The sequence below is a fragment of the Microcebus murinus genome, chromosome 2 (genome assembly GCF_040939455.1).
Source record: "Microcebus murinus isolate Inina chromosome 2, M.murinus_Inina_mat1.0, whole genome shotgun sequence".
NCBI lineage: Eukaryota > Metazoa > Chordata > Mammalia > Primates > Cheirogaleidae > Microcebus > Microcebus murinus.
The window spans coordinates 22912577-22937867 of NC_134105.1; the positions used below are offsets into that span (position 1 = coordinate 22912577).

The following is a 25291-nucleotide window of genomic DNA, read 5'->3' on the forward strand; positions in this document are numbered from 1 at the left end:
ACCCAGAGCTATAGAAAAGAGCTTTACTCCTTCCCAGGGAAAGTGAAAGACATAAAACACTGAATCAGAGGTGGCATGGATTAGTCTTTGATAAAATAACATGTTTTTGAAGTCTATCCCTAGAGAACTACATGGATTTTTCAAATGTGTCAAAGGCAGTGTGGTAGAGAGAATTTAAGGCAAAATTTAAATTTGGAAAAGGTGCTTGAACCTTTTCTCAGAGAGAGGTTGAATCTTCCCAGTATGTTTTTCACTGGGGCCTGTACTTAGAGGTTAGAAATAATAGGCCTTGAAAGCCTTTATCACCAAGTGCCATAACCAGATAAAATGCCTGGTTCTTTCCAAACACTTGGTTTGTGTTTTGGGGGCTTTTTTAACCAAGTAGATCAGTCTGACCCAAAATCACTTCCATGAGGTAAGATCTTTGGGGCAAATCTGAATAATAGCCTTAACCATTAGGTTCAAATCTGGATTGGTTCCTTATCTCCAAGTCTAGTAGAGTATAGAGAAAATTATCTGGACACAATTTGAAGAGTATACTGAGTCAGCATGGCCTTTAAGAAAAAATAAATTTTGGGCTGGGCGCAGTGGCTCATGCCTGTAATCCTAGCACTTTGGGAGGCTGAGGCAGGCGGATTGCTCGAGGTCAGGAGTTCGAAACCAGCCTGAGCAAGAGTGAGACCCCCATCTCTACTATAATTAGAAAGAAATCAATTGGTCAACTAATATATAGAGAAAAAATTAGCCGGGCATGTTGGCACATGCCTGTAGTCCCAGCTACTTGGGAGGCTGAGGCAGTAGGATTGCTTGAGCCCAGGAGTTTGAGGTTGCTATGAGCTAGGCTGATGCCACGGCACTCACTCTAGCCTGGGCAACAAAGTGAGACTGTCTCAAAAGAAAGAAAAAAAATTTTGTAAAAGGATTCATTTAAAATCTAGCACTCATGGCACAAAATAATTCAAATTGTAAATCCATGTAATGAAAACTGGCTGCCTTTTTGACCCCTCCTCCCCTCCCCAAAAAATGTTCAGGTCATAAGAAGGCAAGATACATTTTTCATAATACTGCAGAATATGTCCATACATTCATTTTTTACTCAGCATGTATGTGAAGATTGCTGCTGGAAGACAGGAGGCTCATTTTTCCTTTCCTCAGTGCATTGGAATCAGTACCAGCAGCATATGAAATAGAATCCAGCTAGCGTTGACTGGTGTTCTGCCTCCAGCCAACTCCAGAATCTGTTTAAGCAAGTCAGCCAGTATCTGCAACTTTCACAGGATGAATTGCTTGCCAAGTCTCTGGCACTCCTTTGTCTGGAAGAAAGTATGTCCAAAGGGCACTTAGGGATCCTTTGCTAAGTTTTTTTTTGTTGTTTCTGGGTTACAGATTTGGCCATATATTTCTAAACAGCCCCTGTAGGGTTGAGAAAAAGAAAGAATAAGTTTATACTTTCTGCAACTTGAAATAATACAGTAGAAAGTTTATAACAATGAACTTCTGAGGTTTAGTTAGTACAGGCTGTGTTGAAGAGAGATTGCTACAGTGTGATTTATATATGATCAGGGATGACTTTTCCCCAGCAAATATTTGGGTGCCTCCTATTTGTAAAACAGAATGAATAATAATCTATATGATAGTGTTGAAAGGGGATAGTTAAAATTTTTCTTATTGTCTTTTCCCTATTGTACTTTTTTTTTTTTTTTTTTTTTTTGAGACAGAGTCTCACTTTGTTGCCCAGGCTAGAGTGAGTGCCATGGCGTCAGCCTAGCTCACAGCAACCTCAAACTCCTGGGCTCCAGCGATCCTTCTGCCTCAGCCTCCCGAGTAGCTGGGACTACAGGCATGCGCCACCATGCCCGGCTAATTTTTTTTATATATATATCAGTTGGCCAATTAATTTCTTTCTATTTATAGTAGAGACGGGGTCTCGCTCTTGCTCAGGCTGGTTTTGAACTCCTGACCTTGAGCAATCCGCCCGCCTCGGCCTCCCAAGAGCTAGGATTATAGGCGTGAGCCACCGCGCCCGGCCTCTATTGTACTTTTAATCTGATCCACACACAGGAATTAGCAGATCACTGTCCTCAGTCACAAGGTTATAGTAATCTCTCAAAGATTAAATATAGTCAGTTACACTTGAATATAAGAAAATCCTAGAAAGTTAAAAAAAGCATCAGTTAAAATAGTTATTTGTGAGTTTGTATCCAAGACTTAAGTTTAGGAAATGAAGACTAAAATTTATGAGCATCTATATAATACACAACTTGACAAATCCTTTCTTTTATCCTTAGTTTCTTTAAGGGAATAATACAAGGGACTTTATAAAGTATACGAGAACATATTGGTAAAACATTGGAGAAGGGATCCTGAAGAGTTCATTGCTCAGAAAGATGCCTTTAGTTTGCTAGGCGCTAAAAGTCTGTGTGAAATAGGAACAGCTTCCTTGCTTCTACCCCAAACCACAGCCTTTGAATATTCCATAAGGAAACTATGGATAGATGTGTTGATTGTGACTTGTCATTAGATACACACTTAAGTTTTGTTTTTTTTAAAAAAAGGCATTAATTAGTATTAAGTTAGGAAAGCAGTGACGATGCAAGCACCACTCTCCCACAAAGATCACCTTGAGACTGTGTCTCGATTCCACCTGCCTGAGGAGTGGGAGCATCGGCCTGTTCCAGGCTCTTGGGTAGCATAGCCCTTTAAAAAAAGAGAGCCATTTTCCATCTGCTCGTGGATGAGCACAATTTGAAAATAATTTCCCAAATCTTTTTAGTTTTTTACTGTTTAAGTGAAATTTTCTCTGAGCCCTCCCCACCATCATCTCAGCCAGTGTTAGATGAGATTTGGGTAGGGGCAAAAACTGACTTATAGGTTGAGAGCTCTTCAGCAAGACTGATCCTTAGCTGCTCCATCTCTTTATTCTTCTGTTGCTGGAGTTGCACCCCACTTCTTAACTGCCTCTTTCGTTCTTCCATTTCCTCCAGCTGTTCCTGCATGAGACGGGCAAGAACATTTCTAATGAGCCAAACAATAAAAATCTGACATTGTCCATTATAGTTTCTAAAGCACTTTTTTGTACATTGTTTAATCTACGTAACAGTATTGAGACTGGCAATATCTTTTTATCATAGGTTAGGAAACTGATACTTAACTAAAAGGTTATATCTTGAACAAAAAAGTAATAATGCTTTTGAAAATAGTGACATAAAAGGAGTCTTGTCTGTTAACCACAGCTTCCTTAATAGAATCCTAAGAGGGTGAGTGGGTACTCAGAGGGAGGTTTCAGTTTCACAGTCTTAACTTAGTGCTGTTGGGGAGGATTTTGGTCCTTCAGTTGGTGACCTGAGAATTTCATACACTTCTTCCATATGCATGTTTCCACCAAGAGAATGGTAGTAATAAGTTCAACAATTTAAGTTTAAAGAAACCAAGAAACCTTCCATTGCTTTATGGAAGCAATTATTCTTAAAATATTGGCTAGAATTCTAGAAAAGTTGTACAACAGAAGTCCATGCTTAGAAGATAATTAGGTTGTTAGTCTGCAGGAAAAGTTTCTGTATCTGAAGCTCCTTGAAGTCAGAGATACCTCTACTTAGCACCCCTTAATATATGCAAATAGATGCTTTATTAGTGAGATGACTATCATAGTTGTTAATTTCCTGCATACTTTTTTCTTTACACAAAAAGATTGAATTTGTTCAAAAGTTATAAATTGGAAGATGCTATGCCCAGGAAACCCTTGGAAGCCCTAAGATTACTGTTTCTCATTCTGCCAAAATCAGGCAGGGATGCATTCTGTAAATTGCCTCTGCCTAGGATTTATGCCTGAGGAATAAGGTCAGGAAGATGTCAGCAAGTCCATCTCTGGGTTAGCCTGCTAGCTGGCATGGATCCTTGAGGAAGCAGGAGGGACTTAGAGAGGGATTTCAAGCTGGTATGGGGGTTTTTTTGTGGTTTTTGTTTTGTTTTGTTTTTTGAGACAGAGTCTCACTTTGTTGCCCAGGCTAGAGTGAGTGCCATGGTGTCAGCCTAGCTCACAGCAACCTCAAACTCCTGGGCTCAAGCAATGCTACTGTCTCAGCCGCCCAAGTAGCTCGGACTACAGGCATGTGCCACCAAGCTCGGCTAATTTTTTTTTCTGTATATATTAGTTGGCCAATTAGTTTCTTTGTATTTATAGTAGAGACAGGGTCTCACTCTTGCTCAGGCTGTTTCGAACTCCTGACCTCAAGCAATCTGCCCGCCTCAGCCTCCCAGAGTGCTAGGATTACAGGCGTGAGCCACCGCGCCTGGCCCAAGCTGGTATGTTTTAAAAGGACAATGGGCCGGGCGCGGTGGCTCACGCCTGTAATCCTAGCACTCTGGGAGGCCGAGGCGGGCGGATTGCTCAAGGTCAGGAGTTCAAAACCAGCCTGAGCGAGACCCCGTCTCTACCATAAAAATAGAAAGAAATTAATTGGCCAACTAATATATATAATATAAAAATCAGCCGGGCATGGTGGCTCGTGCCTGTAGTCCCAGCTACTCGGGAGGCTGAGGCAGCAGGATTGCTTGAGCCCAGGAGTTTGAGGTTGCTGTGAGCTAGGCTGACGCCACGGCACTCACTCTAGCCTAGGCAAGAAAGCGAGACTCTGTCTCAAAAAAAAAAAAAATAAAAGGACAATGACTTCACCTCAGATATTGAAGAATACTAAGATAGGAATCCACTTGGAGTACATGCTATAATAAGGATCTAAATAATTTGTTCTCTGAGTCATCCTTGACATTGTACCTATGGCACATCAATCTGAATGTCTGATACTCAACTTTCAGCAACATTGTCAAAAGGCCTTTTAGTGCCCAGCCATGACACCACACAGAGATGCAGCCTTACCACCTAAGAGTGTCATCTGAAGGGAGGCATCTGTGTACTGCTGTCCCAATTTCCCAAACTTCACTATCTAGCAAACCTGTTTTGGTGAGGCATAAAAGTACATGTTGGGGAAAGTGGTCTGCACCATCAATGATAAGCTGTGACAGGGTAAAACCAGCCTCGTTAAGAGGAAGGAAGGATCGCTGTGGTGGCAGTAAGGTCAGTCTCCAGTCTTAATGTAGTGTAGTGCACCACTCAGTTAACTTTCCAAAAACTGTTTTATCATCTCAAAATCCTTCAAATGTTTTCTACTTTCTGGAGTGGTATTCAGACTCCCTCTAGTTTGGCCCCTATCATCAACTGGGAACTCCATTACTCTTCCATATGAACATTTTCCTCTAGCCACACACTGTCCAGTACAGAAGCCACTAGTCACACATGGCTATTGAGCACTTGGGTGTGGCTAGTCTGAATTGAGATGTGCTATAAGTGTAAAATACACAGCAAATTTCTGAAACTTAGCACAAGCACAAAAAAGTAAAATAGCTCAACTTTTGATTTTGCTTACATGTTGAAATAGTATTTCATATATGCTGGGTTAAATAAAGTATATGAAAGCTAATTTCACCTGTTTCTTATTAATGTTGCTATTAGAAAATTTAAAATGACATCTGTGAGGCCGGGCGCTGTGGCTCACGCCTGTAATCCTAGCTCTTGGGAGGCGAGGCGGGCGGATTGCTCAAGGTCAGGAGTTCAAAACCAGCCTGAGCAAGAGCGAGACCCCGTCTCTACTATAAATAGAAAAGAAATTAATTGGCCAACTGATATATATATAAAAAAAAAATTAGCCGGGCATGGTGGCGCATGCCTGTAATCCCAGCTACTCGGGAGGCTGAGGCAGAAGGATCACTCAAGCCCAGGAGTTTGAGGTTGCTGTGAGCTAGGCTGACGCCACGGCACTCACTCTAGCCTGGACAACAAAGTGAGACTCTGTCTCAAAAAAATAAAAAAAATAAAAAATGACATCTGTGGCTTGCATGATACTTACATAGGACAGTGCTGCTCTAGCCTGACCAACTCACAAATCCCTATGCCTTTGCTCCTGCCACTTCTTTCACCTAGAAGCCCTGACCCTTGTTCTCTGCCTTCCCCCACCTACATACCAGTGACCCCAATACCAAATTCGATCTCTAGTAGCACCTTTATTGGTGATACTCCTGATTTAATTTTCTACTTGGTACTACTTAGGCTGAAGACAGAAAAGCTAACTTCACCTCAAGAGAGCAGGAGTGGCTAGAACAATAATAAAGTGATACCAGTAGGTGCTGTAGAAACAGGACAGAGGCCAGGCTCCATGGCTCATGCCTGTAATCCTAGCACTCTGGGAGGCTCAGGCAGAAAGATCGCTTGAGCTCAGAAGTTCAAGACCAGCAAGAGCAAGACCCTGTCTCTACTAAAAATAGAAAAATTAGCTTGGGCATTGGTACATGCCTCTAGTCTCAGCTACTCAGGAGGCTGAGGCAGGAGGATCCCTTGAGCCCAAGAGTTTGCGGTTGCAGTGAGCTATGTTGATACCACTGCATTCTACTCTGGGTAAGACAATAAAAAAAAAGCTGGGCACTGTTGCCCACAACTATAATCCTAGCACTCTGGGAGGCTGAGGTGGTAGGATCACTTGAGGTCAGGAGTTCAAGATCCCATCTCTACTAAAAAAAAATAGCCAGGTGTTGTGGTTCGTGACTTGAGCCCAAGAGTCTGAGGTTGCTGTGAGCTAGGCTCACACCAAGATACTACCAGAGCGACAGAGAGAGACTCTGTCTTAAAAAAAAGGTGGGTATCACACTAAAGATGTTAGGGAAAACTTTACAGGAAGAAATAAAACTTGGGGCCAGTCGTGGCTCATGCCTGTAATCTTAGCACTCTGGGAGGCTGAGGCGGGTGGATTGCTCGAGGTCAGGAGTTCGAAACCAGCCTGAGCAAGAGCGAGACCCTGTCTCTACTATAAATAGAAAGAAATTAATTGGCCAACCAATATATAGAAAAAATTAGCCAAGCATGGTGGCACATGCCTGTAGTCACAGCTACTTGGGAGGCTGAGGCAGTAGGATTGCTTGAGCCCAGGAGTTTGAGGTTGCTGTGAGCTAGGCTGATGCTATGGCACTCACTCAAGCCTGGGCAACAAAGCGAGACTCTGTCTCAAAAATAAATAAATAAAACTTGGGTTTAAAGGACAAATAAGAGATAAGTAATAAAAGGGGAAAGGAGGTCTAGTCAATGTACAGGTATGGAATTGTGGGAAAGTGGGCTCACTGGAGCTGCAGGTAATTTGGGGTGGCTGAAGCACAGGTGGCTGTAAGGAGGTGGAGGGCAGGAAGGCCAGTAGCATCTAAACTCTTACATTGCTACTCTTTATTCATGTCTAACTCCCTATCAGATTGTAGGTTCCTGCTTTTAGTTATGCACCCTACACATAATACTTGATATGAAGTGTTAAAATATTAACTAGTTTCATGCAACCCTATGATGTAGGAATATTAATCCGACTTTACACATGAGAGAACTGAGCCACAGAGGTTAAGTAATTTGTCCAGGCCAGGTGTAGTGGCTCACGCCTGTAATCCTAGCACTCTGGGAAGCCGAGGTAGGAGGATCATTTGAGCTCAGGAGTTCGAGACCAGCCTCAGCAAGAAAGAGACACCATCTCTACTAAAAGAAAAATAGAAATTATAGCTGGAAAACTAAAAATGTATAGAAAAAAATAGCTGGGCATGGTGGCACATGTCTATAGTCCCAGCTACTCAGGAGGTTGTGGCAGGAGGATCGCTTGAGCCCAGGAGTTTGAGGTTGCTGTGAGCTAGGCTGACGCCACAGCACTCTAGCCCGGGCAACAGAGTGAGACTCTGTCTCAAAAAAAAAAAAAGGTAATTTGTCCACAATGTCTAAGTAAGTGGTGGGGCTAGGATGTTGCCTTCATAAATACAGGCTCTCTAGTGGTTTTCAAACTTTTCTGTGAAACCTCAGGAGGAAGCCAAATTGGAGTGCCCTTGCTACTGCTGTTCAGCTAGAGAATAACTCCACTTTTATCTGTTTTATATACTGGCATTTCTTACAAAATTCTGTTTTGGGGAAAGTATCCATGGCTTTAGAAAAAGCCTTTTTGAAAACCACTGTGTAAAGAAAACCATTTAGAATCTGGTCCCAGTCTCCCACTCTAGACTCATCTGTCTACATCTCATGTTCCTTATGATTCAGCCATATTTCACTCGCTTCCCAAAACGTCTTTTTGTGTTTTCATGCTTTTGTAGGTGCTGTTTCCTCTACCTGGAATGTCTCTCCCTTACCTACCCAGTGGGTTCATTCTTCAAGGCTCAGTTCCAGCATCTTGTAATGGTTGAGACGAGGAGACTCCAGTCAGATTGCTCAGGGTTATATCCTCGCTCCTTCACTCCCAAGCTATATAACCCTGGACAAATAACTTTGCTTTCTCACCTCTGTTTGTTTTCTTTTTCTTTCTTTCTTTCTTCTTTCTTCCTTCCTTCCTTTCTTTCTTTCTTTCTTTCTTTCTTTCTTTCTTTCTTTCTTTCTTTCTTTCTTTCCTTTCTTTCTTTTCTTCCTTCCTTCCTTCCTTCCTTCCTTCCTTCCTTCCTTCCTTCCTTCCTTCCTTCCTTCCTTCCTTCCTTCCTTTCTTCCTTCCTTTCTTCCTTCCTTTCTTTCCTTTCTTCTCTTTCCTTTCTTCTCTTTCTTTCTTTATTTTTATTTTTTTTTGAGACAGAGTCTTGCTTTGTTGCCCAGGCTAGAGTGATTGCCATGGCGTCAGCCTGGCTCACAGCAACCTCCAACTCCTGGGCTCAAACAATCCTCCTGCCTCAGCCTCCCAAGTAACTGGGACTACAGGCATGCACCACCATGCCTGGCTCATTTTTTCTATATATATTAGTTGGCCAATTAATTTCTTTCTATTTATAGTAGAGACAGGGTCTCACTCTTGCTCAGGCTGGTTTCGAACTCCTGACCTTGAGTAATCCGCCTGCCTCGGCCTCCCAAAGTGCTAGGATTACAGGCGTGAGCCACCGCACCCGGCCTGTTTTCTCATTTTTCAAACACCTCACACCTCTACCTCATACAGATGTAAGGATTAAGTAAATTATGTGTAAAGCTTCAAGTACATGCTATTGTTAATCCTCAGTGAAATTTTCCCTTATTTCCTATTTCATTGGTACAGTGCCTTATTCCTACAACTACTAACAGTGCTGATCACATTGAAGTATATTAATTATTTCATTGATTCTAAGACTTTCACATTTTAACATCTCAGATCGGGATGCATCTTAAAATCAACAGTGCTTAGGTTCTTTTTGAAATATGTTCATTTTGTTCAGGCACAGTGGCTCATGCCTGTAATCCTAGCACTTTGGGAGCCCAAGGTGGAAGGATTGCTTGAGGCTTAGAGTTCGAGACTAGCCTGAACAAGGTGAGACCCCATCTCTACAAAAAAAAAAAAAAAATTAGCCAGGTATGATGGCATGTGTCTATAGTCCCAGCTACTTGGGACCCTGACGCAGGAGAATCGCTTGAGCCCAGGAGTTTCCAAGGTTGCAGTGAGCTATGATGAGGCCACTGTACTCCAGCATAGGTGACAAGAGAGATCCTGTCTAAAAACAAAAAGTTCATTTTATCTGGTATCTTTGGACTGCAGCCTATTTGAGGGAAGAAGCATGCATGAGTGAACACACACACACAATTTCTCATCTCTGTTGCCAGCACATAGCTCACTGCCTGGCACACAGTAAGTAGGCACTCAGAAACTATGCTGACCCGGATGATCCTCAGTGGTCTGGGGTGCAGGCTTCAAACCTGTAGCTGTCTAGCGACAGAGTGGTTCATTTCCACCTTTCGGGCGCCAAAAAAAATTTAAAAAGAAAGAAAAAAAGAAACTATGTTGAATGAATAGATCGGGCGTCCTCAAACTACGGCCCATGGGCCACATGTGGGTGTTTTTGCCCGTTTGTTTTTTTACTTCAAAATAAGATATGTGCAGTGTGCACAGGAATTTGTTCATAGTTTTTTTAAACTATAGTCTGGCCCTCCAACGGTCTGAGGGACAGTGAACTGGCCCCCTGTTTAAAAAGTTTGAGGACCCCTGGAATAGATGATGAAGGTAATGACAGAGGCAAACTTTGTAAGAGTGGAGTGCAGCCTAAAGATTAAAAGGGCACACTTGTAATCAGATGAAATAGGAGACCTTTGGCAAACAGTTTAGGAAGCCATTTCAGAAAAAAGGATTAGGTCCTTCCGACCTTGATTCCTACTTTAATTATGGTATAGCAATGGGAGAAGCTCACATCAAGAGTGTTTGGTAGTAGCTGGATGCAGCGGCACACCTATAGTCCCATCTCGAGAAGGTGAGGCAGGAGGATTGCTTAAGCCAGGAGTTTGAACTATGGTGTGCTATGATTGCATCTGTGAATAGCTACTGTACCCCAACCTGGGTCAACATAGTGATACCTTTCTTTAAAAAAAGTGTTTCAGGGCCGAGCGTGGTGGCTCACGCCTCTAATCCTAGCACTCTGGGAGGCCAAGGCAGGAGGATCTCTTGAGCCAGGAGTTTGAGGTTGCTGTGAGCTAGGCTGACGCCATGGCACTCTAGCCTGGGCAACAGAGTGTGACTCTGTCTCAAAAAAAAAAAAAAAAAAAAAAGAAAGAAAAAGAAAAGGAAAGGAAAGGAAAGGATGCAATTATAAATGCAGAATAATAAGCTTGATGTCTGAATGGATGGGGCAAAAAGGTAAGAAGTCAAAGAATAGGCTGAGATTTCAGGCAAAGATAAATCGGATGCCCTGGTATGGTGGCTCCTGCCTATAATCCTAGCACTCTAAGAGGCCCAGGCAGGAGGATCACTTGAGCCCAGGAGTTTGAAGCTGCAGTGAGTTGTGATGATGCCGCACCACTCTAGCTGGGGGGACGAAGACTCTGTGTCCCCTGCCAAAAAAAAGATAACTAGGATTGTGATGCCATGAATAAGGAATTCCCTGGATTAGTTTTCTGACACATTACCAGAGTTGTAGAATTTTACCCAGTGATTTCCAACGATGTACTGGGATAGTTTCAGATTTGATGATTTGTGCATTTTCCCAGGATCACTCTATGAAATACTTTTTTTTTTTTTTTGGGACAGCGTCTCACTCTGTTGCCCGGGCTAGAGTGCCATGACCATTAGCCTAGCCCACAGCAACCTCAAACTCTTGGGCTCAAGCAATCCCTCTGCCTCACCCTCCTGAGTAGCTGGGACTATAGGCATGCACCACCATGCCCGGCTAATCTTTTACATATTTTTAGTTGTCCAGCTAATTTCTTTCTATTTTGTTAGTAGAGATGGGGTCTCACTCTTGCTCAGCTGGTCTCAAACTCCTGAGCTCAAATGATCCACCCACCTTGGCCTCCCAGAGTGCTAGAATTACAGGCGTGAGCCACCACACCCAGCCTTCTTTACTTTTTTTTTTCTTTTTTTTTTTTTTGAGATAGTCTCTCTTTATTGCCCAGACTAGAGTGCTGTGGCGTCAGCCTAGCTCACAGCAACCTCAAACTCCTGGGCTCAAACGATCCTCCTGCCTCAGCCTTCCGAGTAGCTGGGACTACAGGCATGCGCCACCATGCCTGGCTAATTTTTTCTATATATTTTTAGTTGGTCAATTAATTTCTTCCTACTTATAGTAGAGATGGGGTCTCGCTCTTGCTAAGGGTGGTTTCAAACTCCTGACCTTGAGCGATCCACCTCCCAAAAGTGCTAGGATCCACCTCCCAAAAGTGCCTCCCAAAGTGCTAGGATTACAGGTGTGAGTGAGCCACCTCGCCTGGCCCTTCTTTACTTTTTTGATGTGGCTTGCATTATATTTCTGTTGGACAGCATAATACCTAACTCAAATTTTACCTCTTTTTCCATGAAAAGTTCTCTGATTTAACCAATGGCTAAAAATAATTTCATTATCCCATAACCCTCTTACCTGTACCTCTCTTAAATCACATATTACGTTCTACCCTGACTTAGAGTTATTAATGTCTATTTGCGTATTAGCTGTTAAGGACAGTATTTATGCTAAATAAATAAGTGCCCTTTCACTAGACTGAACCAATAAAAAAATGGGGGGAGGATGTTGGGTGGTAAGGGTAGTATGCATAGCTTGAAAACATTCAATATTATGACAAAACCCCACGGTGTTTTCTTTTTTTTTTTTAAGAGCCAGAGTCTTGCTCTGTCTCCCAAGCTGAAGTGCAGTAATATGATCATAGCTCATGGCAGCCTCCAACTCCTGGGCTCAAACAATCCTCCCGCCTTTGCCTCCCAAAATACTAGGATTACACGCATGAGCCACTGTGCCCAGTCTCACTGTTTTCATACTATAGACTACAGAAAGCTTGACAAAGTTTTCAGAGAAGTGAATGCAGCCATTTTCAACAGGGGACCCATCCCCTTAAGGGTATATCCAAATCTCTGGGAGTCACCAGCGTTCCATGGAGTGCAGGGAGGAGGGGTGAATGAATAGCTCTTGGTGCTGAAGCTCCTCACTCTGAAGAACGGCTCCTCAAGGTAGGGTTTGACTGAAGCCCTCCCGAGAGAGGCAGTATTAGGAAGAGATGCTCTTTAGAATGTAATCCCTAACCCTGGGGGTTGGAGGAGGAGGGGTGAGGAGGCTGAAGGTTTTTAGTTTCAACCTAGATTTTTTTCAGCTCCTTATCCACATTCAACTTCTGCATAGTCCGATTTTATTCTTGAGGATACCTGGACCAGAGGGTTGGGGGCAGGAGCAAAACCCTAACGGTTCCTTTCCCATTTTATACGTCTACAGCTGTTCTTGCTCCAAGCCAAAGCCACCTCCTACAGACTCGTGTGTCCATAAAAGCACCCTCTTTGACTCCTGGGTTTCTTAAAGTGTCTTAGTGCAAATCTTCTCAGTTCCCGAGTTACCAACAAAGAGCCTGTGCTGGAGATTGACAACTTCTTGAAACAAATCCCCTAAGCCACTTTCTCTGTGTGGAATGCTCCCTTTTGTCTGCATCTACCATTTATTTCCAGCCACATTGGCTTCCCCAAGGAGCTTTGCCTGCACCTTTGAGCCAGAGCCCTTTGGGCTGGCCTCGCTTACTCCACTTGGTTTTTTCCTCCTTAGCTTTTCCTTTATTCCGTAAAAAACACATTCCACTCAACTCAAGGCTTATCCTACACAGCTTTTCCCAAAGCACAGCAGCTCTTGATCCACTGTATCCCACTTTGACCCAGATTTTTGCTCCATAGGAACCAGGTACAGAGCAAAAGGGGAGGGGGCAAGGGAATGATGAATCTGTGTGACAGTCCCCCCCCACCACCCTGCTCTTCTTGGTGACAGTCTTATTCCCAGTGCTCTGTTTCAGGGGAAGAACTATTTTCTTCAAAATCTAAATTTGAGAGGCTTCAGACACAGGACACTGTGGAAGACAAAGATGAGATTTGGGTTTAAAATAGCTATGAGGCCAGGCGCAGTGGCTCACGCCTGTAATCCTAGCACTCTGGGAGGCCGAGACAGGCGGATTGCTCGAGGTCAGGAGATCGAAACCAGCCTGAGCAAGAGCAAGACCCCATCTCTACTATAAATAGAAAGAAATTAATTGGCCAACTAATATATATAGAAAAAATTAGCCAGGCATGGTGGCGCATGCCTATAGTCCCAGCTACTCAGGAGGCTGAGGCAGGAGGATTGCTTGAGCCCAGAAGTTTGAGGTTGCTGTGAGCTAGGCTGACGCCATGGCACTCACTCTAGCCTGGGCAACAAAGCAAGACTCTGTCTCAAAAAAAATAAAATAGCTATAAGTGAATGCTTGGAAAATCAATGATGGGACCCCCCAGCCTCCGTTGCCCTCTGCCTAGAACACTGGAAGTCAGGGATGTTCCTCCTGCTCAAGCGGATGGAAAATTCATCCTTGGAGGAACTGTAAGTCCCCAGAGAAAACACCTTCAGACATTTTCCCAAAGGAAAAATCAACTTTCTGCTGCTTTATCACATCCTGAAGCCCCCCACTCAGCAGGCTCTATCCTTGCTCACAGGCTGGCCAGCCAATTTGAAGACCTTTTTTTTTTTTTTTTTAATTTTTTTTTTTTTTTTGAGACAGAGTCTCGCTTTGTTGCCTAAGCTAGAGTGAGTGCTGTGGCGTCAGCCTCGCTCACAGCAACCTCAAACTCCTGGGCTCAAGCGATCCTCCTGCCTCAGCCTCCCAAGTAGCTGGGACTGCAGGCATGTGCCACCATGCCCGGCTAGTTTTTTTTTTTCTATATATATTAGTTGGCCAATTAATTTCTTTCTATTTATAGTAGAGACAGGGCCTCGCTCTTGCTCAGGCTGGTCTCGAACTCCTGACCTCGAGCAATCCGCCCGCCTCGGCCTCCCAGAGTGCTAGGATTACAGGCGTGAGCCACCGCGCTCGGCCTGAAGACCTTTTTAATAGGTAAATATGAACACACCTTTGAGGACAGCTTTCAACATGAGAGGCTGAAACTATCATTATCTCTAGAAGAGACACCTGCAGGCATAAGAGGAAAAATATTTGGAAAAAGAATATCTGGGAGGGCATAGATTTTTAAATTTATCCAAAGGAGTATAAGTTTCAAAAGACAAAAATATTGCCTAAAGCATCACACTGTAGTCTTCTCAGAGTGCCCAGCAGCACTTAACTCAGCACTTAACTGAGGTGTGCTCTGAGCCATGAGTGGCACAGAATAAAACAGAGATAAATAAAACATACTCCTTACCTTCTGCAAGCTCACAGTCTGTGGGAGAGACGACGTAATTGTTTATGCATTTAGTATTTATATCCCACTATGTTCTAAAAAGGGATTAGAATGGCTCACACTTAATCAGAAATGATTTGAATACAAGGAAGATGGTGGCAAATGCACAAAAAAGGAAAATGAAGAGTAGAGATTTGTAGATTTCATCCTAGTCTAAAAACCGGAAGACTTTAAGGTAGAGATTGGATAGGTAGGATTTGCAGGATAAATGTGAGGTGGAGAGAAGGGAATGGAGTCATTCCATCTAGCCTCATTCCCTGCTGCTCTATATATACCCAAGTGTGACTCACTCTCCAGTAAGAAGTAGACAATGGTTTCTCGGAAAGAGCACTGAAATATTTGGGGTTGGGTAGACCAGAGTTCAAACTACTACAACTCGCTGAGCCTCAGTTTCCTCGTATGAAACATGAGAATACTCAACTTGCAGGATTATTGTGAAGAACACCTAACTTGTGCAAAAATGCTTTGCAAACTAAGAGTGCAGATGACTTTCAACGCCTACCACAGGCCCGAATGAATGAAGAATGGAGGAAAGAAGTGAGTGAATGGCCCCAAAGAACAAGTTGTTCTTCCTACATGTGACAGTAGCCTTCAGCCCCAAAGACACTGGACTCTGGTCACCTTCCCTTCCCCAGGTTAAAAGACCTCAGTTCCTTTCATGCCCAATGGGCCTACCCTGTATTGCTGAACCTCTTCGTCTCGTTTTTGCCTCACAAGTGCGATCTGGTCCTCCAGGTTCCTGTTTTGCAGTTGAAGCTGCCGGGCCTCAGCTTGCAAGGGTCTCAGGGCCTCCTTCATCTCCTGGACCTCCGCCTGGGTTTTCTGCAGAGCTTTGGTCCCAGCCTCTTTCCTCTCTAGGAGCCGCAGCAGCTGAGGCTCATACTCCTCCTCCAGGCCCTGGCGGCTCTCTGCCATGAGGTTTTCAAACTGGGCAGAGAGTCGCCGGCTCTCCTGGAGAAAGTGCCCATCGCTCTGACTTGGGGGTGCTTCGAGTTGTTGTCGAAGCTGGTCCTTCTGCTTCTGATAGGCCTCCCGTAGCTGGGCCAGTTCCTCCGAGAGCTGGGCTGCCCGCGTAGTCAGCACTTCCCGGAACTCGGCGACCTGAGCCACGTCCTGCTGGCGGCACTCCAGCTGGTATTGGTAGGCCACACACTCCTTCGTCACCTTGAACAGCTTCTGCTTGACCAGCCGGATCTCCTCCCTCAGCCCGTCCCGCTCCAGCTCTGCTTGGGCATGCAGCTTGTAGGCAGCCAGGATGTCCTGGTGGACCTGCTGCACCTCCTGCAGGGCCGGTTCCCGGAGCAACACGAGCTCGTGGATGAGCTGATCCCTCTCCTCTTCCAGCTGGGCCACGGCTTGGACGCACTGCTGGAATCGCCCCTCCAGCAATTCCAGGTCCTCCAGGCTCAGGTTCTCCTCCGTGCTGGGGCTCCGCTCGGCTCTGAGGCTCTCCTCGGGGTTAGGTTTCTCCTCCCTTGTGACCGTCTCTGCCCCATAGACAACCTGCTCTGGGATCGTAGGCTTTCCTGGCTCCACGGGCTCCTCCACAAACTGTGCCTCCTCTGGCTCCACAGTTTCCTCCACGTTCAGCGTCTCCTCCGGATTCAGGGTACATGGCTCCTCGGCGTGCACCGTCTCGTCACCCGGCTGCCTGGGCTCCTCGATGTACAGTGTCTCCTCCGGCTTCTCAGTCTCTTCCACAGAGAGTGTCTCATCAAAGTCACCTGTGTCGTCCAGGTAGAGAATGTCTTCTAGGTTCAAGGTCCCCTCCAAAGATAGAATAACTTCTGGGTTCAAGGTCTCTGCCTCGTTCAGGGATTCAGAGTTCTCTTCAAGAGGAGAATTAGTCTCTGCTCTTGTTTCCCTGCAAGAGAAATGACGGAAAATGAAAGGACAGGCACAATCCCAGGATGGTTGGTGACTGGTGCCAGTAGCCCCAGGCCCTTATGGCATCAGGTTCTCAGATCTCAGCGGTCACTTGTCTGCTCCCTCCCCTCTGTAGATGTGACCCCTCCACACACATACACACACAGTCCATTGTGAGGCTCCCCGATGACATCCTCACACCACTTTCTAGTCTCTGCTTCCTTCGAGGACAGGAAAGTCACCTGAGGCACCACTGTTTGTTCCACAGTCATAATAAAATTCTAATGTTGAGGCAAAACCTTCTTCCTTGCAATCTTTACCGCTGGATTCTAGACAATTATGACTTCTTTTTCCTGTAAGTTCCTTAAACACTTAAAGATAACTAACTTATCTTTCAATTATTCCACACATGCCAAGGTTTCCAGTATCCTCCTAATTTGCTCACTTCTTTTTTTTTTTAACATATGTTAAGAGCTGTATATTTGCTCACTTCTGACCAGGCCCAGATTATCACTGACTTGGGGAATGGATATTGAAAGTTGTCCCCGAGGTGTGCTCTGAGCAGTGAAGTCTCTGGACACAACGCTGCTGTTGCGGCAGCCAAGGTTCCCTCCCAGCATATTCTTTTTTTTTTTTTTTTTTTTTTTGAGACAGAGTCTCACTTTGTTGCCCAGGCTAGAGTGAGTGCCGTGGCGTCAGCCTAGCTCACAGCAACCTCAAACTCCTGGGCTCAAGCGATCCTCCTGCCTCAGCCTCTCGAGTAGCTGGGACTACAGGTATGCGCCACTATGCCCGACTAATTTTTTTCTATATATTTTTAGTTGTCCAATTAATTTCTATTTTTAGTCAAGATGGGGTCTCTTGCTCAGGCTGGTTTGGAACTCCTGACCTTAAGTGATTCGCCAGCCTCAGCATCCCAGTGTGCTAGGATTACAGGCGTGAGCCACCACGCCCAGCCCCTCTTTTTTTTTAAGACAGAGTCTCACTCTGTTGCCTGGACTAGAGTGCTGTAACATCATCATAGCTCACTACAACCTCAAACTCCTCAACCCATACTCTTGCTTCAGCCTCCTGAGTAGCTAGGCCTACAGGCGCACACCACCACACCCGGCTAATTTTTTCTATTTTAGTAGAGACCAGGTCTCACTCTTGCTCAGGCTGGTCTTGCACTCCTGATCTCAAGCGATCCTCCCAACTCAGCCTCCCAGAGTTCTAGGATTACAGGTGTGAGCCACCGCACCAACCATCACTCCAATCTATTCTCCACAGTGCCACATTTAGCTTGCTACAACATAAAGGGAGCCATGTTGCTCCACTTCACCCATAAATAGCCAAACTGCTAAGCATGGTTTCAAGGTCCTAAAGATGTGGCACCAACATACCTTTTTTAGTCTCATCTCACATTACTCCTGCAAGCCACCCAATGCTTGGCAACCCAGAGCTTTTGTTAACTTTTTATACCTCCTACTCTCAGCCCACAATGTGCAGCTGAGAAATGCAACTTCTTGAACACCACCTGACCAGAGAACAGCCCTGTACCACCTGGGAAGGTAGAGCTCCTAGTGCCAGGAAGGATGCACCTGCTCAGCCAGCCAGACCCACTCTGACCCTCAACAGAGTCCCCGCGTCCCCAGCGGACGGCCCTCTGTCATGCTCCTGCCGAACCTCCCACCTTGGAATAACTTCACCTGTTTTCAAGGCTCTCTTCTAAGCATTTTACATGAATACTCGTTTAGAGAATGCTCATCTATTATCCCCATTTTATAGGGCAGGAAGCCAAAGCACAGAGCAAAGAACCCACTGGAGGTTCCACACCTCGTGGAAGCCCTGGAGCCCGGAGCAGGCAGGGTGTTTACCGTTCTCCTCCTAGGGCACGAGTGAGGTCGCCAAGCGGTAACTACGGCACAGGAAAAGAGCTCGGCACACAGCTATCAGGATACACTTCCATTGGTTGACCTAACAAATTCTACTCATCCTTCAGGCCCCGCTCAAACTCCATCTCCTCTGTGGAGAGTTTCCCAGCACAGTGCCACCGCCCTTCTCGGGCACTCTGTGTGCAGCACGCACGTCTTCACACTTGGCGCCCCGCTTCACAGAAGCGCGTGTGTCTGTCTCCCCGAGAGTGAACTGCCTGGGGACAAGCAGAGCCGCCATCCGCTCTGTAAGGAAGGCAGAGACCCACTGGGCTCCAAGGAGGAAATCTGCCCAGGGGTGAGCGACAAAGCTAGAAGTGGAAGCCAGGCCTCCTGACTTCCAGGCAGTGCTGTTGCCACACACCGTGTTGCCTCTGTCACCCGCCCACAGTGCCAGGCCTCTGCTGGGCGCTGCCCTCACGCAGCTGCCTCTCCAAGAGAGAAGAGGGAAAGAGGCAGATTAGGGGAGGCCAAGGGGAAAGACAGCGAGCTCAGGCTTCCTTGGGCCCCAGGCAGTCTGCTCTGCCACTCTGTCCCTGTCCCCAGAGGACCCTACCAGCTCCCCAACCCTGTCCATCAGGACTGTGGCTGGGAGTGTGTGTGACACAGTGCAGGCAAGAGTCCAGTGTCTGACTCTGTGTGTACCTGTATTCGTGGATGGCAGTACAGGCACGTACATGTGTAAGACAGTGCTCAGCTTTGCACCCTTGTGTGACAGTGAAGGCATGTCAGGAGGTGTGTATTTGCACCTCCAAATCTTGGGACACTGGGAAGTCCCAGGGCCACAGTCTGACCTGGAGCAGAAATACTCCCCCCTCCCCCCAAAAGCCTCAGCCACAGGTCCCTTCCCCTAACCTGTGCTAAGCTGGCGTGTGGATAGACAGAGAGGGCCCTGCTCCACTGCCCTGCCCAGCCAGGGCCCTCCTGCTCGGCTGGGACAGTGGGTCCTCCCCCTACCCCCATCGCAGGCCACACAGGGGAGAACAAGCTGCTTGAGCAGACTCTTAACTTCAGGCTGGCAGATGCCCAACCTTGCACCAAGTCCACACAGCGAATTCAGCAACGGGGAGGCCTCCGTCTCCAGCTGACATTTGGAGCAAACCATGAAGGAAAAACCCGAGTAGTGTCTCTGGTCACTATGGGCCAAATGGCATTTGAGTGGTTGATGCCCACTAGCCTGAAAGGGTTAATTCTCACACAGCCCGCAGTAGGGGAAGGGATGTTATGAAAAGCCACAGACAAAAGGAGATGCCAGGACCCCTGCCTGGACTCCCCCAACTCCCTTCACTAGGTGGCTCCGCCCCGGGCCCCACCCGGCTGGACCACTACCCTCCAGCCGGGCGAAAGGTGCTGGCGGGTGGGGGAAGGGAACACGTCCAGCACCCCCTCCCAAAAGGGGCGGCGACGCGGGCCCCGGACGGTCCTACCTCGCGGCCTGGGCGGTGCTGTCCCCGCCTCGCCGGGGCTCCGGGCTAGCCATGGCTGCGCGACCCCGGGCTCGGCCGCCGCGTTATTAATAGCCGGCCCCGCGGGCCGCTCGCTCCGGCGCCCGCGCCCGCCGCACTGCCAGCTGCAGGCGACACCGGATCCCGGCCGGCCCTGGGCCGGGCGCGCCCACTTGGCCCGGGCTCCCGCCGCGGGAGGAGGGAGCGGCCGCGCGGCCCTGGGGGCGGGGAAAGGCCGCCCCTCCCAGGACCCGCAGGGGTAGGGGTGGGGGTGACGGAGAGGTAGGGGTGGGGGTGGAAAGCGGCTTGGCGGCCTTTCCAAAACCAGCCAGCCCAAGATCTTCCCGAACCTTCCTTCCCTCCGCCCTCCCTCTCCCGGGATCCCGGTTGCAGGGGAAGGGGAAGAAGGGCGCTCTGCAGCCCCAAGAGAGCACTTCCCAGAACAGCCATGGGAGTGGGGCGGGATGCTCAGAGGGACCCAGCACCCCTCGCCCCCAAGTGTCTGGGAGTGTCCGCCGCAGCTCGGCGCCCTCCGACCCCCACCTGTGCGGGCGGGGGAGAACGGCCACCTTCCGGGCGCTCCCAGCGCTGTGCCCCGCAGCTGTAGTGAAGGGGTGAGGCAGGGCGCGGCTCAATGGCCACACCCCGTGTGTTTGGGGTCAGCCTAGGGCCCAGGGGCTTGGCTAGGCTTAGGGAAGGACAGTGGGAGGACAGCAGAAGGGTTTATATCTATAAGGTTGAGTCCATGTTTAACTTTCTGCCCCACCCTTGGAGGTTTCCTGGGGTCTCTCCCTGGCTCCACCTGTCACCCCTACTCAGCCTGGCTTCGGTCAACTTCAAAGCATAGCCCCTCCCCCAAGTCCTCAGCCCACCAGTGTCAGGGTCAGACTTCAACACTGAGGTCTTTCTCTCCAAGTGAGGACAGGCTGCTGGGCCTCTTCCCAGACCTGGGCCCCAGACATTCTCTCCTCTGATTCCTTTTTTCCACTTAGCCCCTGTGTCTGGGGAGGTCTTTGACTCAATCGCAGAAGAATGCCGTGCACTGCAACAAGCCCCAGAGCCGGGACCTTCGGTTTAATCTGAGAGGCCCTGAGCTGGGCGTGGGGGTGGGGTAATCGTGCAATGGTGTTGAGTGTATGTGGGCTTGTGTGTTGTGATCAGTGGGCTCACGGCTGGCAGTAGGAACATATGATCATGGTTTGGGGTGTGGTGTATGGGGAGGAGATTGTGGTGTTGCATGCCCATCTCTGTGTGTGGGCATGTGGACTTGTGATTGTATGATCTCAGGATCAATGTGTGTGGTGATTGTACCCATTGTGGAGTGTGACTGTGTGTGGGGCTGGCTCCCATGACTGTGTTTGTGGGCCATGTGTATGCTCCTGTGTGTGATCGTGTGCCTGTGTTTGAGGGCTGAGTATTCATTCATCCATGTATGTGAGTGTGCCGCCTGTGGTTGTATATTTATATCTCTTTGTCTCATGCAAGGGGGTGGAAGATTTAGCACCCTGGGCAGCCAAATACACCCTTGTAAGGTATACATGAGGAAAAAGTCAGGTTTTGGAGGCTGCTGGTCATTTTCTGACTTACCCCTGAAATATCCCAGGGGAGGAGGCTGGCAAAGCCTCAGCCACGGGTCCTTTGACATCTGCTGCCAGTCAGAGGGGAGCTAAGGGAGCAAGGGCAAGGCCGCCAGCAGCTCTGTTTGCTGTGGGTGCTAAGCAACAGGCAGCAAGGGTGGCATTCAGAAGGGCTGTCCTTTCCCTCCAACCCTCAGTCCAAGAGCTGGCCCTGGGCAGTCCCCCAAGACTGAATTTCTTAACCCTTCCTAGCCTCCCATAAGCCCTTCTTTAGGCCAAAACACTGAATCCCCCAGAGTCCCAGAAAACCCCCCACCTCCAGGATTTTGTTCTGGCTGTTCCTTCTGCCTGGAACACCCTTGCCAGCTCTTCCCATCCCAGCGTCTTTTATCCTTCAGGTCTTGGCTCACAAGTCATCTCTGCAAAGAAGCCTTCCCTGACAGCCCCCGTCATGTCCACTCATGATTGTTTATCTCCTTGCTCTGTTTATTTCTGTTAGCACTTATCACAACCGGCAACAATATTGTTCATTTTCACTTCTTTCCACCTATGCTTCCCCTGCTAGAGTGGAAGCCCCACAAAGGCAGAGACTTTATGTGTCTTGTTTACTGCTGTGTCCTCAGGGCCCAACATAGGACCTAGCACATAGGACCTAAAAAAAATTGTTGAAGGAAGGAAGGAAAGAAAGATGGTCTTACTTAGGCCAATGCAGGCAACATTTGATGCCTGCTGCGGGCCAGGCCTGGCCCACTCACCACCAAGTAGCATGTGCCAGATTGCACATACCAAGACAGAGGGAGGTAAGTGAGGCCAAAGGATCCAGCTCACTTGGCAAACATTGGCACTTGGTCTGTGCTGGGCCCTGTATCAGAGCAAATGGCCTTATTTGGCCCAGGCCTGCAAGAAGCTCTCAGTGTAGAGGAAGCTAGAATTGTCTCCTGGGGAGACAAACCTACGCAGAGAATAATGCCAAATCACTGGGCCGAGTGATGTGATAAGCATTGAGAACCAGGAAAGCAGGGAGGGATGGGAGAGATTAACTCCAGGACTGGTGATGGCCCCATGGACCAAGTAACGTGGCCGGGAAGGAGGAGAAAGGGTGTTTTGGAGTCAGGCATAGACTGTGCTTTGAAATACGAACACAACCCTTTTATCTCTCAGCCCCTCCACAAAGCCAAATCCAAAAGAGGAGAGAAGCCCCTGGGCTGACAACCCGCTACCTAGCCTTCATTCTCAGCACTTTTCAGCCCTTGTGTTCCTGGGTCCCCTTACCTTCTGGCGTCAGGTGGGGTTTGACCAATAGGAGACACTGGTAGGAGGTTAGGGAAGGAAGGAGAGTGAGATCAGGATATTATTTATGCCTCTCACCCCTCTGTGATTTTGGCACGTACTAGGTTCCTTTCCTGGAAGCCACAGCTCCCATTGAGTGGCCTGCACCTGTGAATACAGCTCTGGCCAGGTTCATTAACAAGCCTCCCACCCCTTACCCCTTCAGGCCCAGGGGTCTTGCCCCCTTCACTCCATCCCACTGTGGCAAGCCCCAGGGGCGGCACCATTCCCGCCCACACCTCTGAATATTCCCAGTAAACCCTCTTCCGGCAAACACTTTGCCCCTGTTTTCTACTGAGACCCCAAGGTAAGGACTGAACCCAGGAAAGCTGGGCCCTAGCCAGAAAATTTGGGGAGGCTCTCTAAATCCCCACCAAAAACAGAATCAGAAAAGTTGTGAACAGATTCTATTCTATTCTATTCTGGGCGAAAAGTGACCTCCCAGCCACCACTGCAGACACCATCCTCACTCGAGGGGTCCCTCTTAGCCCACCTTAGTCTTAGAACTGTAGGTACCGTCATGGCTGGGAGGATGGAGCAGGGAGTGGGCTGAGTCAGTGGACATGCATGGGGAAGAAAGGGGTGATGAGCCGGGAAGTGGAGAGGCGCCGGGGGCGGCAGGGGAGGCAGCCTTGGCAGCAGCCTCCGCCATACCCTACAACAGGTCCTATATGACCCTGGGAAGCCACCTCCCTGAACCTCAGCTCCCTGTCAGCGAAATGGGCAGCTGATCTCTCTTCACAGGAGTGTTGTGAGAAGCAAGCAAATGTGAGGCTGAGCACATGAGCTAGTGGACATGAAGTTGCTCTGCGAGCTGAGAGTAGCACATTCCACATTATTACTGATGCAGGTGGAGGCCACACTGCTCAGTTTCTTTGTGCCAAGAGCTCCAGCAAACCATCTAGGGGGGGAGAAGGGTGGTGCAGAGATGCCCTGGAAGGGCCCTCAAACCCGCCGCTTCTAGAGAGCCGGGGTACGAATCCAAGCCAACAGGCCAGAGCCTGAAACCTACCTCTGCACTTGCTACGTGACTTAAGAAAAGTCACTTCACCTCTTGGAGACTGTTTTCTTCTCTGTGAAACTGGATAACACTTTTGACCTCACAGGTTTGCTGTGAGGATGAACTAAGAGCAAAACAATAATTTAACCAAGTGCCTAAGAAATATTAACTATTATTATTTTCAAAACTCCCCTTTCCCCGAACTCTTATTCTCTCTGAAGCTGCAACCAGGGACAGACTGACTGCAGCATGTCTCTTCATTCATTCAGCATTTATTAAGCCAGACAATGTGCTAAATCCTAGGGACACAAAGACGAGTAAGTCACTAAAGCAAGAACAATATCTGAATTCCTTCGTGGCTGTATCCCCGGCCCCTAGGTGTTCAGTAAATAGTGGCCAAATGAGTAAATATTAGCTATTTCCTTGAGTCCCTCCTACGTGCCAGAGGGAAAGCCAGGCGTTTTATCTGTATGATCACAGTAAATTCTCAAAACAGGCCTGTCACAGAGGGCCTGTAATAAAGTTCTTCACTGATGGGGAAACTGAGGCTTAGAGAGGTTAAGCAACCTAGTTGACCAAAGTCACACAGGCAGGAAATGGTGGCACCCAAGATTCAATACACTGTCTCCACTAATGAATGGCCACAGACTTGTTTTGTGTCGCTGGGCAAATGACTTACCTTCCCTGGACCTCAGGTTCCACTTTTGGTGAATGAGGTTAGGTGGGTATTAAATGAGAAGATGTGCAGGAAATGCCTCAGCACCTTGCCCCATGTACAAGTGGCACTTGCTCAATGCTATTCTCTTCATTTCATCCTTTCTCCTTGCCCCTGGGACCGCTATCTGGGGCCATCCGCCTGCCCCAGGCTGACCACCGGGCGCCAGTATTTTAGGTCGCCTGGTTCAGATCGTCTCTTCGGCGATGCCAAGCACTGCCTCCAGGGGGCGCCGCAGGGCCGCCCCGCGACCCGGGGGCTGTCGTTTCCGCCGCGGCCGCGCGGGGCCGCCCCGGCCGGGAGATTTCGGGACCGAAGGCGCGCGGACAGCGGGGAGGCCTGAGCCCGAGCAGAATCAACGATGTTCTTTGGCATCACAGCTATAATTAACAATAAACAGCAGTAATAGTAATCGCACCAGATCCACCGTAGCCAGCTGTTACCGATTTGAAAGGCGCATTCCCGTACTGGGAGGCTGTGCAAGGAGCCAGGCCTTACACTATGATCCGGGTTCGAATCCAGCCCCTCACTCTCGAGTTCTGCTTTGTACCCTTGGGCCTCTCTTGAGTCTCTGTTTCTTCAGCTTTTTTTTTTTTTTTTTTTTTTTTGAGACAGAGTCTCGCTTTGTTGCCCAGGCTAGAGTGAGTGCCGTGGCGTCAGCCTAGCTCACAGCAACCTCAAACTCCTGGGCTCGAGTGATCCTTCTGCCTCAGCCTCCCGGGTAGCTGGGACTACAGGCATGCGCCACCATGCCCGGCTAATTTTTTATATATATAT

General features: G+C 47.9%; 1 protein-coding gene and 1 non-coding gene across 4 annotated transcripts; one reads left to right on the forward strand and one right to left on the reverse strand.

Moving 5' to 3' along the window:
- Positions 1 to 909: 909 nt before the first annotated feature.
- On the reverse strand, positions 910 to 20074 carry SYNC (syncoilin, intermediate filament protein). 3 transcript variants are annotated; one of them, XM_075996173.1, is made up of 5 exons: positions 19876 to 20073; positions 15345 to 16533; positions 2866 to 2990; positions 2621 to 2697; positions 910 to 1413 (listed from the first exon to the last, which is right to left on the reverse strand). In XM_075996173.1, the coding sequence occupies exons 1-5, from the start codon at positions 19926 to 19928 to the stop codon at positions 1403 to 1405; spliced, it is 1455 nt and encodes a 484-aa protein (XP_075852288.1). In that variant the 5' UTR covers positions 19929 to 20073; the 3' UTR covers positions 910 to 1402. The 3 variants fall into 3 exon arrangements, with proteins under 3 accessions (XP_075852288.1, XP_075852291.1, XP_012620840.2); XM_075996176.1 differs by lacking the exon at positions 2621 to 2697 and having other exon boundaries at positions 19876 to 20072; XM_012765386.2 differs by lacking the exon at positions 910 to 1413 and having other exon boundaries at positions 2034 to 2697; positions 19876 to 20074.
- On the forward strand, positions 9666 to 9752 carry TRNASTOP-UCA (transfer RNA opal suppressor (anticodon UCA)). Its single transcript has one exon. It is a non-coding gene; the product is annotated as a tRNA-Sec (tRNA).
- Positions 20075 to 25291: the final 5217 nt, after the last annotated feature.

What these genes read in the sequence shown, in the direction of transcription:
- SYNC (XM_012765386.2), bottom strand. Translation starts at nt 19,928, where the DNA reads ATGGCTAGCCCGGAGCCCCGGCGAGGCGGGGACAGCACCGCCCAGGCC. An exon ending in AAGAGGTTCAGCAATACAGG is followed by an intron (nt 2,991 to 15,344) that starts GTAGGCCCATTG and finishes CGTCTCATGCAG; the next exon opens with GAACAGCTGGAGGAAATGGA. An exon ending in GAAGAGCTCTCAACCTATAA is followed by an intron (nt 2,698 to 2,865) that starts GTCAGTTTTTGC and finishes CTTTTTTTAAAG; the next exon opens with GGCTATGCTACCCAAGAGCC.